Source organism: Phyllobates terribilis, unplaced genomic scaffold (assembly GCF_046119375.1).
Source record: "Phyllobates terribilis strain yellow unplaced genomic scaffold, ASM4611937v1 Scaffold_5__5_contigs__length_657084704, whole genome shotgun sequence".
Taxonomy (NCBI): Eukaryota; Metazoa; Chordata; class Amphibia; order Anura; family Dendrobatidae; genus Phyllobates; species Phyllobates terribilis.
Genome location: NW_027362765.1, coordinates 160,975,081 through 160,990,539, shown reverse-complemented (window position 1 = coordinate 160,990,539; position 15,459 = coordinate 160,975,081). Strand labels below are relative to the sequence as shown.

At 37.8% G+C, this 15,459-nt stretch overlaps 1 protein-coding gene and 1 long non-coding RNA gene across 2 annotated transcripts in view; one reads left to right on the top strand and one right to left on the bottom strand.

Annotated features, from left to right (window-relative positions):
• The window catches only part of LOC141270982 (vasoactive intestinal polypeptide receptor 1-like), an 859,326-nt gene that overhangs the window by 3,280 nt on the left and 840,587 nt on the right, over nucleotides 1-15,459 (top strand). The window contains exons 2-4 of the mRNA XM_073681081.1: nucleotides 5,688-5,802; nucleotides 8,910-9,017; nucleotides 13,099-13,199. Coding sequence (XP_073537182.1) covers nucleotides 5,688-5,802; nucleotides 8,910-9,017; nucleotides 13,099-13,199 — 324 coding nt within the window. The remainder of the gene's footprint in view (nucleotides 1-5,687; nucleotides 5,803-8,909; nucleotides 9,018-13,098; nucleotides 13,200-15,459) is intronic.
• The window catches only part of LOC141270984 (uncharacterized), a 194,669-nt gene that overhangs the window by 125,443 nt on the left and 53,767 nt on the right, over nucleotides 1-15,459 (bottom strand). The window lies entirely within an intron of this gene.

The window sequence follows — 15,459 nt, the reverse complement described above, 5'->3', positions numbered from 1 at the left end:
ACCAAAGAAACTAGTACTAAATTAAAGGCCCATATCTCTGGAACTGCATGACAGATTTTGAATAAAAAAATTATTAAAAAATAATACTGAATACTTAGTTGAGCAGGGGGAATAAAATAAAAGCAAAAAGTGGCCACTTTTGACTTGGTGACAATCAACTTTAAGTTGTCCTAGAATGTTAGAGTTGGAAGGTACCTACAGAGTGAGTCATCGTGTCCAACCTCCAGCTCAATTGTCACTTCAGCTTGAAAATTAAAATAGACTGAATCAGCCCCCATCAATGTTGTCTTCTGATACAATATGTCCATATATTCACTTTATGTTCAAATTATAAGTGTAAATTCTTAATCCTGCATACAGCAATTAAAATACAAGCCAAATTACAATATTATATGTCACTATAATAAAGAAACAATCGCTTCTTAAAGGAGTATTCCCATCTCCAAGATCTAATTTCAATATGTAGTAGGTATAATAATAATAATAATAATATTAGCAAGTACCTCCAATTAGAAATGTATTACAGTTCTTCTGATTCGCTATGTCGCTTACCCCATTTGCAGGGCATTGCAGTAGCTTAGGTTAGTTAGTTAGCTGTTAGTGATCATAACCATGGATACCTAAGCACATGGGGTAAACGACATAGTGAATCAGAAGAACTATACTACATTTCTAATTGGAAGTATTTGCTAATATTATTATTTCACCTACTACATATTGGGATACGATCTTGTAGATGGTGGAATACTCCTTTAAATACTATGCAATATGAAAATAATTTCTCAGCTCTTCAGCCTCATTGTAAAATCTGTAATGGCACCCACCCACCATCTACCCTTTATAACAGTAATGTCTTATTATGTAGCAGAGGGGTCTTTGGTCCCCTCAGATGCACATCTTTTATTTTTATGAGTTTAATGAGCTATGCTTAGAATAATGGTAAAATTCAATGTTTTGAACTTTTTGACAACACTTGTCATGTACCTGTAAGATGAAAAAGAGCGGTGTGGGAGTGGAGGTACCGGGAACAAATTGTTAAAGCATGGACTATAATTTTATTTGTTCTGCTTATTACAATATTGTCAGCCCTCATAATTATTTCATCATGATTTTACTTCTTTTAATTCACTGCACTGTGGTCTAAATATACTGTCTTTGGCATACCACCCACACGATGCAGTCAGAAAAGGTAGTAATTCCCTTTAAATTACAATAATTTAGACTTAAACAGGTACAACATATCCCTGTTCTGACACTACAACGCCCACCATGACAAGCAAATTAAGAACACGTAAGCCTATCATTAGGTCTGGGGATCATTTGCCACAAAATGGGGATACAGGGTAAGCCAAATATAGCTTTATCAATATTTAAAGGTACATTTTACTTGTATCACACATAGTTAAAGTGTTTTCCCCAACACTTAAAGGGAACCCCCTCTCAAACAGCATATAGGGACATGAAGGTATTTGAAGCTAAAACAATTGACATCTTTATATCTTTTATTTGTTACTACATTTCCGAGATGTCAGGCATGAGGCATGAAAATGAGGCATTAAGTGCTCTGGGCATAGCAAAGCACTTCCCAAGCCTCTGCCTTCTGAGATTATTTCCCTGACTAGCCCCAGCCTCTTTGATCGCTTTCTGTAGAATCTGCTGACTTTTGGGGTGCCAGTTAATAATAATTATCAATAACTACTGGATCTTTTAACAGGGATTTACTACAAATAGGGTGTTTACAATGACATACATAAGAGTAACCTAACTAAGGGACAAGCGTACAATGAAAGAGAAAAGGTAATAGGAGAGGATGCGGGAAAATGGAGAGTGCCTAACTACCTTGGTCTGCTACCTTTATATCAGCCACACAGTGAAATATAGCCTATGCGTTGCTCATCCATGTAACACCTCCACATAATAGTACCATCCAATCAAGTCACAGGGTTTCGAGTTCTCCAGGAACATGCACATGGATGTTGATGTTGACACTCTCCTGATGGTGGCACTCTTAGGTCCAGAATGGAGTAGATGGTCAAGGATCTTTACAAACGTTGTTGCAGTGTTCTTTATTTTCCTGCACATGGCGTATTTAGAAAAAGTTTTTAGTGTCAAAAGGCCTAAGGACAAGTTCAAACTTCATTTGGATTGGAGACAAGATGTCCATCAAGAACAATGGTTTATATTCCAAAGCCACAGGTGTTGTGTACAGATGTTCATTTAAAAGAGGTCAGAGACAAGCTGTCCATCTGAAGTGTAGGTGCATTCGTTCAGTGTGATCCAGAATTCATGGATCAAATTGTGAGTTCAATGATTCATATTACACTTATCATAGATATTGTCATGTTGGCTTCCAGCACTCACTGTCTTCGTGAGGTCAAGCACCAGGCAATTAAATCTGACAATGAGCTAGAAATCAAGCTCAAGAGGCTGGTTCTGCACAGGAAAACAACTTTGTGAGGCAGAGGCTTGGGAAGTGCTCTGTTCCGCCCAGAGTACTTAATATATTATTTGCATCTGAATTAAAATAATGATTTTTTTTCAGGAATATAGCGACAGATAGAAGATATAAAAGGTGCAAATAGATTTAGCTTTCAAAGTCCTACATGCCCATTTAAGGTATTTGGGGGGTTGAGATTTCTGACAGATTACCTTTAAAGTTGTGATCTATTCAAAGAATAGGTGATGACTTGCGAATCAATAGGCATCTGACTGCTGGCAACAACAATCCTAAGAATGGGGTTCTAAACTGGCCTGTCAAAATGGAAAGGGGGTCATGCATGCATGCATGCCACCAGTTCATTCATGCTCTATGGGACTGATGGAGATAGCCAATTACACCCATTGGCTGTCTCTAACATTTTAGAGCCCATTCTTGGAAACATTGGTGATTTAAACATTTGGACCCAGATCCCCATTTATCTGCCAAGTTATCACCTATCTTAAATTTTGGGAAACAATAAAATAAAAAGAAACCTGTTTTTAAGAATGGAAAGTGTTTTTAGTAAATGGTAAATTACAAAATTTGCTTGTTTTTACCCATTTGCAATGTTATCTATTTATGAAGATGAGAAAACCCATTTAAATTTAAGGCTTTTCTTGGTTTATAAAATCTTTTTTTCAAATACACTGTTAGAGAATGTTTGAAGGAATGTACACTTTACAATCCCTCTTTGTTTGAAGGGATCCTAGTTGAGAAGCTAATCATAGGGTGTCTTGGTGGTTCTTGGTCACCCAAAAATAAGCTATAATCTTGGTCAGCAAGTATTCAAGTGTTTGTTCCCCTCCAGTGTTACCATGGGGAAAATAATGCATTGCAAAATACTTATTAAAATTAATGAGCAGTCTGTATAATAGTCAATCAGAGAAAGAAATCCTCTAGCTGAGAAAAAAGGACCTGAACAAAGGACCCCCTTAATTAACTCAGCATTCTGTACAGCATTTTTACATGGGTTTTCTTTATCAGTCAATCTCATTAATATGGTATATGGGTTGTCAATCATTTGGGACCTCTAAAAATTAGCTGGACCAAAATACAGCTACAATGATAGACTCGACTTGTCCATGCTTTACTTAGACAGCCCATTCATTTAAATCGGCATCATGTAGTATTACATTTCTCCTATGGTGGCGCTGCAGGGCAACTGAAGAATTGCTACAAAATTTCTGTGCAGATTACAACAAATGACTGGAGGTCTTGGTCTCTATATTGACAGTCATTAGAACTGTCTAGTGTTTGAAGTTTTTGGTGGTGGGTTAGAGGCTCTCGGTATATCTTTTGCAATAGGATCTTTGGAAGTCCAAGCCTCACGTCTCATTACATGTGAACCCACAAGCTGGAAGCAGATTATTACTTTAAAGTTCATTGTCTGGCCTCTTTTTGTTGCATATAGCCTTTTGAAATGCATCCAGGTTTGGAGTATGGACTAGAATGTGAGAACCTTATGTATAGATGGACAGACCACTAAAGGCTTAAGTAACCAGTGAGGTCAGAAAAAAAGTAAGATGCTAGCAGCTCCTTGCTAAAACTATATAACCAAAAGTTGGGGGTTGAGGGGCACAATCTAAAAAAAATAAATTAAAAAAGGTAGGTATTCCCTCTTAAAAATTGGATTGTTGACTTCAATGAGATCTTCTTTGATGGGCAGACATTGGTAGTTATTTACCACAAAGGTTCAATTGACTCAGATAACATAGCACTTGGATATCATGGCACAAAAAAGTTTAATTTGACACCTAACTTGATCTCTATCAATGGCTTTAGCCATTTAAAGGTAAAGCCTGATTCAGACGACCATGTTGAAAATTGGGCCAGTCGCGACTGCAAATGGCAGTCATGATTGGTTCTGTGTGCAGCTCCATGTGCTTATCCGGGCGGGTGCAGGAGCTTCCTTTACCTTGCTTTAATTATTCTGGTCTGTAAAATGGACCAAAGTAGTGCATTCTGCAATTTTTTTCCATGCAGACCATTTGTCTAATGGCTATTGTGCACTCTAGTTGTGTGTATGTGTTGCACATGGACTGATTATATGCTTTCCAGAAACAGCCCTAGGGGTTTTAGCCTTCTGTGACAATCTAGATGTTACATTTTCAGTCATGATAAGCTTTGCTTCATCTGTAGCTTTGCAGTAGGATAGAAACTCAAGCCCCACATCTTCTAGCACTCATTCCATGTGAACGCAAATGCTAGTGTAACGTGGCATGGGGCGGAAGCAGTGGGAGAGTTACTTGTCTCTTATGCCCTGGTATGTTACATGAAGGCGGGGTCCTTGCTGGGTCTGTGGATTTGTGCTATGGGGGCGCTATGCCCTTGCAGGCCACATGTTACCAATGACTTTGGTTGGCCAGGACCAGATGTTGAGGACTTCAATGAGGGAGACAATGAGTCGAAAATAAACTTTTTACTGAATAATAACTTTGTGGGAATTGTATACAGTAGGTAGTGGGTACACAACTTTATAAACATTTCCTTCACAATGCGGAACATTTTTACACGCAGTCTTAATTTCTTTGATGTTACTCATTTGGTCTCTGTCTCCACTGTTTCAGTTTCCTTTAGCACAACCCAGCTCAGTACTACAGTCCAGTTAGAAAGAGTCCTATTCTCAACCTGCCATTCCGCGTCCTCTTTCCCCTCAAGGGAACTATGTTGCCAGTATGGCCGGTCCTTAGCTTCTCTGCTACTGATGCCTTGGAACTCCTGTCCGGGGCACTCTTCGTCTCACGTTTTCTATCCCGTCTTGACCCATTATCTTTCTAAGTTATAAACTCGGGGTGGTACTGCTAGGCGTTCTCCTCCCCAGGTCTGGTCTCCGCTTGTTCACTCCGTCCTCCTGTCAGTTTTTCTTTTCTCTTTAGTCCGGTTCACGCTAACCACCGTCTCAGTCTCTCCCCACTTCGGAACACCCACATGCGTCACTGCCTACTATTCAGACCTTAAGTCTGTTTCAGACGCACACTCGACCCTATCTGACTTCCTGACAGTAAACAATCTCCTACTCGGGGCTAGTCTCAATCATTAACTCTAACTCTCCCTACTCTCCCTATTAAGGCATATCACAGTTCACATTATACAATACAACAATACGCGTGTTCTTCATGGGGAACGTGAGCAGTATGTCCATCTCCTTACACTAGAAACATGCTATTCCTATTGAATTCATATCACATATAATTTCTGTCTTCATTAGGTCAGCTGTACACACCCCGAATGTGAACTGGTCCTTCAGGTTCTCGAGCAGGAGGCCCAATGTTATAAGAAAATGAGATCAGAGAATGAGACAATACACAGACCCACAACTGAAGGTAACAATCAAAGGTGCCTAAAAACTTTGAAAATAATGTAAATCTATTGTGCAGAGGGTAGTATAAATTTGCTTTATTTTGGTTGGCTTTTGCACTTTTTGATCGAAAAATGTTAACTCTGTACCTTATGTTTTTAACATGTATAGCATTAGTAGAGTTCAATAATTGCTGTGTTCTGACACATGTATATGTTTGTATATTGACCAGATAGAGTATTTGTGCATCTGTACATTAATTTAATTTATTAAAGTATGCAGTCCCTTTTTTTTTTGTAGCGTACATTCGGGGCTGTAGCCCCCTCCAGGGCTGGGCTCCTTAGACTAAGTTCCCATGATGAGTGTTTGGTGAGCTTTTGATGTGCAGATTTTAGGCAGCATTTCTGTACCTATTAGCTAAATGATGTTACTTTCATTGTGTTTTTGTGTTTTTATAATGTAAATTTTTATCGCATTTGTGACGCTGCGTTTTCTGTCTCTTTTTGGTGTGTCATGTTTTAAATAAAGCTGCTTTATTTTTTATACTTTGTGGTATTTAACTTTGAAGAAACCTTATTAATGATGCAGTCATGTGTGAATTATTTGCATTTTTAGTGCTTTGTTTCAGTAGCGGAAACACGGTAGAAATGCATATTCAGATGCAGATGCAACCTCTATGGAGGAAATCCGAACATAAAACTCAGTGTACTTGCAAGAAAAATTTACATGTTGATGTTGCAGATTTAAAAAAAAACCTGCATTGAGTAAAAACTCTTGTTTGCAGATATCTGCAAAGCTGAAAAGGCATGCATAAAGTTTAGACCAAAGTTCAGCCGAAACAACTAGTGTTGGCACGATTGGCTAACCAATGTATCGGATGTTAGTCCTATGTCGGACTCCAATACGTTGTCCTCATAGGAAAAAAGCCACTTCCATAGGTGTCTGACAACTGCTTACTATTACTCCACATTTATAATACATGCACACTCAACTGAACCAAGCATATATATGTATGAGGATTTTTTTAGTTGGGCCACAGGATTGAATTTGTATGGCTATCATCAGGGGGATGTATTGTTTGATAAAAAAAAAAGTTTTTTCATGTGTGAAAAGTAGAAAAAGATTGAATATATTAAAGTAATTGGATTACAAAAGCTGCCCTGTCTTGTCATTGGATCTTCAGTCAATACCTCCACTTTTGGCTTTGTTTTGACGCAGGAGAGAACTTTCTATGTCAGCACAAAAGCAGCGATGTGTCCGAATGGGACTGGCTAAGTGACTTATTTCAACAACTAAACCACCTCTCTTTTCTATCATGACTTTTTCATAGACCAGTCAGCCAGCCTCTTCATAGATATTATTGTTTTTGTGTAAAAACAGTGAGCTCTCTCGTAGATCAAACCCAAGGTAGATGTTGAGGTACCAGGTCCTGGGACAAGTGCTGATATCTTGTGGTTGGGAAAGCTTTTCTAATTCAACTATATTAGTACATTTACCTTGCACTCGACAGCATGTATTTCAAGTTGGACATCCCCTTTAAGTCTTGCAAATTGAAAAGTAGATGCAAATTCTATAGTTACATAGTAGATTGAAAAAAGACACGTCATTCATGTTCCATCAATTTTAGTGACCCATTAAAGAGGTTGTCCAGTCTAAAATAAAAAGTCTGCAGTCACTCTGTGTGACTGCAGACTTTTGAATCCACCCAGTGCATACATTGTGTGCTGCGAGGATTTGCCAGTTTCAGAGCCAGGAATGCTGGTGATGTATGCGATATGTATACTTCCGGCCAGAGCCCGTCTAGTAGGCGCAGCCTCACTCCCTACGCTGGACGGCCGCATCTCTAGACAGGACACGGCATCGCTCAATACAAGTGTATGGATCGAGGCCGCGCCCACTAGACAGGTTCTGCCCAGGAGTATGCATAAAGCATAAATCACCACCATTCCTGGCTCAGAAACCGGCGAATCCTCGCAGCACACAGTACATGTGCTGAGGAGATTCATAAGTCTGCAGTCACACAGAGTGATTGCTGACTTATCAATTTAGACCCGACAGCCCCTTTATTGTGTGACACAAAACTGATTCACTGGCTAAGAATCTTATGATATCAGTGGAAGTTAGTGGATTTCACTTAAGACTATGTGGTGGTTTTTGGTTGTACATGCTGTATAAATTTGATAAATTTGATAAATTTGTACAATTGGGGGTTCACTTCTTGGTTTTCCAAATATTAAGCAGTCCACCTTTATTATGGGATTATGTCCTTGATACCAGGCAAATAAAACTTAGTGCATCATTGTCTAGCGCATATTGCTGTCTTCTTGGCAGACAATGGCTTTCCATGCAATGGCTTGAATGCCAAGGGCTGAGTGCAACAATTTGGTGCTTGACTGCAGTCCTGAAAATCCTGTCTGGACAAGTGCCTGTTGTCCATTATTTTCCATTACAGGTAGATGCTTGCATAGACAATGATTTCTGGAAGTATTCCTGCGCCTTTGCAGTGATTTAAATGACCAAATCATGCTTGTTTTAATGCAGTGCCACCTGAAAGGCTATAGATCCAATATTGTGCATCCATTATTGACCATCAGCTTTGTCCCTGCACATGGATTTCTCTAGAATTTCTTAATTGTTGACGATATTATGTTTTGTCAGTGGTGGGATTTTCTAAGGCTTGTCAATTTTATGTTGAGGAACATTTTTCTGAAATTGTTCCACAAATTTTGGACACAGTTGTTCACAGATTGATGAACCTCTGACAATCTTTGCTTCTAAGAGACTCTGCCTCTCTAAACTGCTCTTTTTATACACAGTCATGTGATTTCATTTTACTTTACTTTTCCAGCCTTTGGTTAACTTTGTCACAACTTTTTTGAAATGTGTTGTTGCCATCAATTTCAAAATGAGCTGATTTTTTCAAGTGAAATAGAAACACTTCTAATTTTTAACTTTTGATCTGTGTTATAGCCATATTTTATTCACAACAGATTATATAAGAGATTTCCATATCATTGCATCCTTGTTTTCTTTACAAGAATTGTGGTTGTACTTTTGTAAAATGCAGAGCACATTAGAAAATTACTATGATTCCAAGACTTATCAAAACATAACCTTCTTTTTCTTTCTCAGGATGTCTGACTGAATGGGATGGTGTTAATTGTTGGAACGCAGCTTCATTAGGAGAGACTGTGACGGTCTATTGTCCTGAAAGTCTTCAGATATTTCTGAAGACAAAAGGTAGATGATCCATTTTGTGATTTCCTTCACTGGTTATTATTCTTGTGTCTGGTCTTTGCTCTTGGAATCACATTTTTCCTAAATTATGGCAATATGTACAGAACGGGAGGAAATCACACATTTAATGCAGGGGCTTCTGTAGGTGAAGTACATAACTGGCCATCAATGATCCTTTTGGACATTGTTAGTCATTACAAGTCCCTTGGATGTTTTTTCAAAAGCGTGTAAAATATTACATAAAGCGACAAAGCGCTTTGGCTCTCATCTTTAATCATCTTCTCACCTTATAGAAATAAATTCACCTTGGAGTTCCATTTTGCACATGTAATTACTAAGTAGAGGCATTATGGATGTATATCCTACAAAATAGGGACTAAAAGTAGCAATGTATACTGCAGAAGAAAAAGTTGGACATTTTTTACTTATCATAAAATTTTCAATTCCTGGTCCAAATTTTAACCTGACATGGTAGTTTAGGATACTTCAACCCAAAGAACCAAATTTCCTGTCCAATTCCTTCTTCAAATGTTAGTTTCTTGGGTTCAGGAAAACTCCACGTATATATAGAAAGCATGGAGAAAGGGTAACAGTAGGAGTCATGATGTTGATGCATGATTTTTGCTTTCTGGCGGGAACTTAATCACTATGACCCTCAATAAAACATTTTATATGGTTCAAGAAGGACAAATGATAAATATTCCATGCACTCTAATCACCCTACCCCTAAATCTTTAGCTAAAAAATCTTGAGGTGGGAGAAAATGTGGGAGAGTGACATTAATACCGTCATACCTTTGACCCAAAGGAGCACTTTCTGGTATATAAGGCTTTATACGCCAGCTGTTGGTCTCCATGAGGAGAAACAGTATCCCCTAGACCCAAGTTAAAGTCAGTTCACCTAGTGAATCACTGCCTTGCTTTGGACTGAGGAAGCGCCAGAACCCAGAAACAGCTGTGGACACGTCGATGTCTCCTTCATTTGACCAAAATTCTGATTTGGCATATTTACTTAATCTTTTTTTCACAGCCTGTTAAGGGGTCAAAAAGTGACTTAAAGTGTAGCTACTTCTATTAGTTGGCACTAAAGAGATAACTCATAGAGTAAGGCCAGAATTATAAGTCAATCTCCACAAGGAGAAACAATATCCATCTACATCCAATAAGACATTCAGTAAGACTTTCAACTTCATTTTGGAAGTTTGAACAACATGTTTTTGTATTTTAGGTATGTAAATGGTATACTTTTCACACATGGAATTACTATATGAAGAATATACCATGCCACCTTTAGGCTGGAGACTTTCAACATGAAGCAACTAGGGTTAGGATGATGCTCAATGATAGAAGGCAATATACACTTCAGAGAATGACTCATATCATGTAAAAGGGCCATCGTTCAGTGTATAGGGAGCAGGAACTTTGGAGTGTAAAGTCATTCTGCACAGCATGTTATACAGTTTTATAGAAAAGGTCACATCACTCGGATGGATTATTAAAGCAAGCTGAGAAATGCATTAATCCGGTAGGTTATCTGAGAACATCATCACTGCCAAGGCAGAGTGCGTAAGAAGCGCAGAGCACGGTTTCAATAACATTCTAGAATTTATAAATGGAGATATAAAAACAGCTTGTTAGATCAACTGTATTATCCAAAATATTTCTTATTGAGGACAAATTTTATTTCTGTGCTGTGTGGAGACTCGGTAGGAATACAGGTATGGGGGTGCATTGGTAGAAGTCACATCTTGGCTAAGAAGACACCAACATTATAAATGGCACATGACAGGTGGAGTGGCAAGTTATGATCTCATGTGTGGGGACATGGAGGTAAACCCTAACAGAAACCATTAGTTATTGTTGCAAATAAAAAAGGTTGAAGTTATTAAGATGTCCCACCCATTCTTGTATTTGATCCCAGAAATCATTTATACAATTGGGGGTACAGAGTTTTCTGAGGAGGTACACAAGTCCCTTTTCCTCACAAGTATGGCACGTGGTAAGTGGAAGCTTTGTTACAGATTGTACATTAAAGAGGACCTGTCACAGGTCAAAAGTGTCCACTGTTTGTTCTTATTTTATTCTTACTGCTCACTTGAGTATTTCACTTTTTTTTTATCCACTATACAGTTCCAGAGATATGAGTGAGCCTTTTTATCTAGTTCTATTTTTTATGGTCTTTAACAAGGGGACGGTTTTCACAAGGTAATTGTACAGAGAAAACTAAAGGCACGCCCCCAGAGAATCCTGTTAGCAACACCCCCTTGGTAAAAACCATAAAAATTAGTGCTAAATAAAACAGTTCATATCTCTGGAACCGTATGGGGAATTTAACCCACGCAAAGAAAAAAAAACAAAAAACAAAACAGCTTGTAAAGGTCCAAGGAGCGTCAGGTTAGGATTCTGGTTAACACAGGACACTGATCCTAAATTGTTCTTCTTTTATTGTTCAACTGGAGATATCAGAAAGCAGTGATCATGAGAGCAGAAATCTTTCCATACTTTATGTCAGTCATCTCATTATTGCACTGACACCCTCATCAATTTCTTCAACATGGCATTGTTGGATTTGGGCTTCCTTTGCCCGCATCTATTCTGAGAACCCACCCTCCATTTACATGTGTACTATAATGATTTTAAAAACTTGATCAACTTTGGACATGCAGAACAGATCATCAATAAATTCTAATAGGTTATTTGTGAATTAACCCATAAGATATAGACCTTAAATAAGAGTTTAGCTATAAAGTCACCTACAAATGCAGTTGTCTTCTGCTGAATCTTTGGGGCTCATTATTATGTCAGAGATTGGAATCATCAAAGGATTCTCTGATACTTCGTCAATCCAACCAAGAATGAAGGGGCTAGTTGTGTTCCTCTAAATGTTATGCACGTTTGTTTCCTACATTGGAGATGTTCAATAGCTTCACAAAACGTGCTCATGAGGATTAGTAGATGAAATTAGTACACATGGATTACTTGATTAAGATTACTTTTTTCAGTCCTCGTTAATTGTGTCTTGAAGCCCTAGTCAGATGCTTGATTCTTTGAAATATTTTCAGACATGAAGACTTGGCTACACCAGCTTGACAGTGTTCAATTGTCAACCTTGCAGGCATGATCATCTTTTTATGAGGACTAAATTTTCATTCAATTAAATACTAGGACCTACTTATTCTAATGGGAACCTCACCAATGTGAAATACACAGGTAATTTACTGAGGAGGCAAGTAAGATGCACCATCAGTGAGGTAAGGTGACAACTTTGACTTACGTGGCCCTGGCATCACTCATAAATGTAGAAACAGCAAACCGACACATGTAAGGTTTATTTCTGTACTTTGCATCTCTAGTTTGAGGAAGGGATACCCTTTACAGGGAGCAATGCAAGTTTTCCACCTATGAGATCATCTGTATAAACTAACTACAGTGTAGGACTTGCTGACATCTAAATTAGGCAAGTCAGGAGGTTACATGTGTAGTGTATGGCAGCTGAGACCCTGAGGCCACATGCACACGTTGAGTATTTGGTGAGTTTTTAACCTCGGTATTTGTAAGCCAAAACCAGGAGAGGAACAATCAGAGGAAAAGTATAATAGAAACACGTCACCACTTCTTTTTTTTTTACCCACTCCTGGTTTTGGCTTACAAATACTGATGTAAAAAACTGACCAAATACTCAACGTGTGCATGTAGCCTAACAGTCCTCTTCTTCACCAGCTGGATCACGCTCCATCTTTTAAACTCATAGGCAATGTTGGAACCTTCAAGTCGAAACCAAATGTATCACACCATACAGGAAGCATTGATTCCTCATTCAGGTAATCAATGGGATCCTAGTTGTGAAACTTCCACTAGTTATTATATTTATTTAGATATCTAAATCACATGTCATAAACCTTAAAATTAGAAAAGCCTTCAAAAATAAACATTTGCATATCTTTTGGAATTTCTAAAGTTCTTGGGAACTCCTGTTTACCTTTGGGGGATATAACTGCTGCTTTAGTTTAGTTCATTCTTACTAACCCTATTGCAAAAACAATCTATTTATGATTCAAATACAATTATGTAATTTTTTTCTTCAGTTGGCATCACTAGGAATTGCACCAGTAATGGCTGGACTGCTCATTCCCCTCCTTACCTGAAGGCCTGCTTCTTTAACACCAGCAATGAGACAGATGAAAAGGCAAGTCAAAAGCATATCTATCTATCTATCTATCTATCTATCTATCTATCTATCTATCTATCTATATATTATCTTTCATATATCTATCTATCTATCTACAATATCTATATATTATCTATCATCTATCTTTTATTTATCTATCTCCAGTATCTATCTATCTATCTATCTATCTATCTATCTATCTATCTAAAAAGAAAGCGCAGCAGCACTCCATTATGGCTGCAAGGTGACCTCCCAGAGTAGTACCCATCAGATGGGAGGTCACCTTGCAGCGGTTGATGGGCACACATGAATTGGCCAATTTATGCGCTAAGAACCTCCGTTTTTTTTAAGTAAAGTTCATTGAGTAATAACACAGTTTAAATCAAATATTTTTATTGTCTTTATGTATTTTGGCCATAATGGAGTGCTGCTGCGCTTTCTTTTTATATATCTTATTCAGTTTCTGCAGCTTGCACCTGTTCACATTTAGGATGTGCTGGTCAGTTCTTTTTACATCTATCTATCTATCTATCTATCTATCTATCTATTTTAATTGTTGTTAACTACTGATTTTCAAGAAAATAAAAATAGTGACTCAAATGAGTAGCTTTACCCAGCATTGATTAAAAACAGCTATTATTGAAATACCCTCTAGACAGACTTGATGACGTTGAGATCAGGGTTCTCTGTGGGCCATATCATCACTTTCAAAACCCATTGTTCTTCTTTATGCTGAAGAGAGTTTTTAATTACATTGCCTGTATTTATAGGGTCACTGGGCTGCTTTAGAATTAACTTGGACCCATTCAGACACCTGACTGATGGGGTTAACGTCCGTAATCGGCCTGGACTCTGTGAGATGATTACAGTTTCATCTTTGTTACATTTTTGTGTCACGTTTGCCACAGTATTCTGACTGATAAGAAAAGCTTCTTGTAGCCTTCACCTTTCTTATGTAAAGAAATTATTTTCTTTCTCAGGTCATTTGACATTTCTCTTCCATATGGTGCCATTACTGATAGCATGAAATAGGATGGGGTTTTCTTTGTTAAGTAACATCCTTTTATAGTTAACTGTCTGCTGGACACCTGTTTAATAAATAATTAGACTTAACTGTGATTGAATTCTTCTAATTAGAGTTTTGGAGACTAAACTTTAACCTTGCTCCTAAGTCTTTCATTGGGGTATTCCATTTTTGCTCCATGATCTTGAATGCATTTGTTAGGTAAATTAGTTTCCTTTCGTGTGCAAAATAACAAATCTTGTTTGCAATCAGAAGGTTGACTCTGAAAGAAAACTAATGGTTGTCAGACAAATCTGTTGGTGTGTATGTATTTAAATTGAGTACTTTCTCTCCATATATATATATATATATATATATATATATATATATATATATATATATATATATATATATATATATACACACATGCAGCTGATGAAATAAGTACTCAACACGTCACCAATTTTCCAAGTAAATATATTTCTAATGGTGCTATTGACATGAAATTCTCACCAGATGTTGGTAACAACCCATCCATACATCCATACTACACAGGTAAAAATTCAAACCATAAATGTCCATAAATTAAGTTATGTGTAATAATGATAAATAACACATGGAAAAAAGTATTGAACACACTTACTGACATTTAATTAATAAATATTAATTAAATGTCAGTAATTGTAGAAAAGCCTTTGTTGGTGATGACAGCTTCTAGATGCCTCCTCTATGGACAAATTAGTCGCATGCATTGCTCAGGTGTGATTTTGGTCCATTTTCCCACACAAACACTCTTCAAATCCTGAAGGCTCCGTGGACTCCTTCTATGAAGTTTTAGTTCCTTCCATATGCAAATTGCCTCTTCAGCGAAAAAGAGGACTTGTACTCTATAGCGCCACCTATTGGAAGCAGCAATCCTACAAGTCACAACCCATAAATGAGTCGTGCAATATGACTTAGGATAAAAGCCAAATTAGAATCTCAATTTGCAGACATGGTGTTTCGGGCTGTTGGCCCTCGTCAGTGCAAAGCATGAGAACTGATTTGGCTAGGTGAGAGGCTCTGGACTGAGGTCTAAGAGGTAACATTTCTCCTTATGGAGAGTGACACACCAGCTCTGGCACGTCAAGGTAAGGAGGCTTATTCACCATGCAATGCTGCTCTGGGAAATTTAATATGCAAATTGCCTCTTCAGAGAAAAAGAGGACTTGTACTTAGTTCCTTCCATAAATTTTCTATTGGATTCAGTTCAGGTGACTGGCTGGGCCGTTCTAG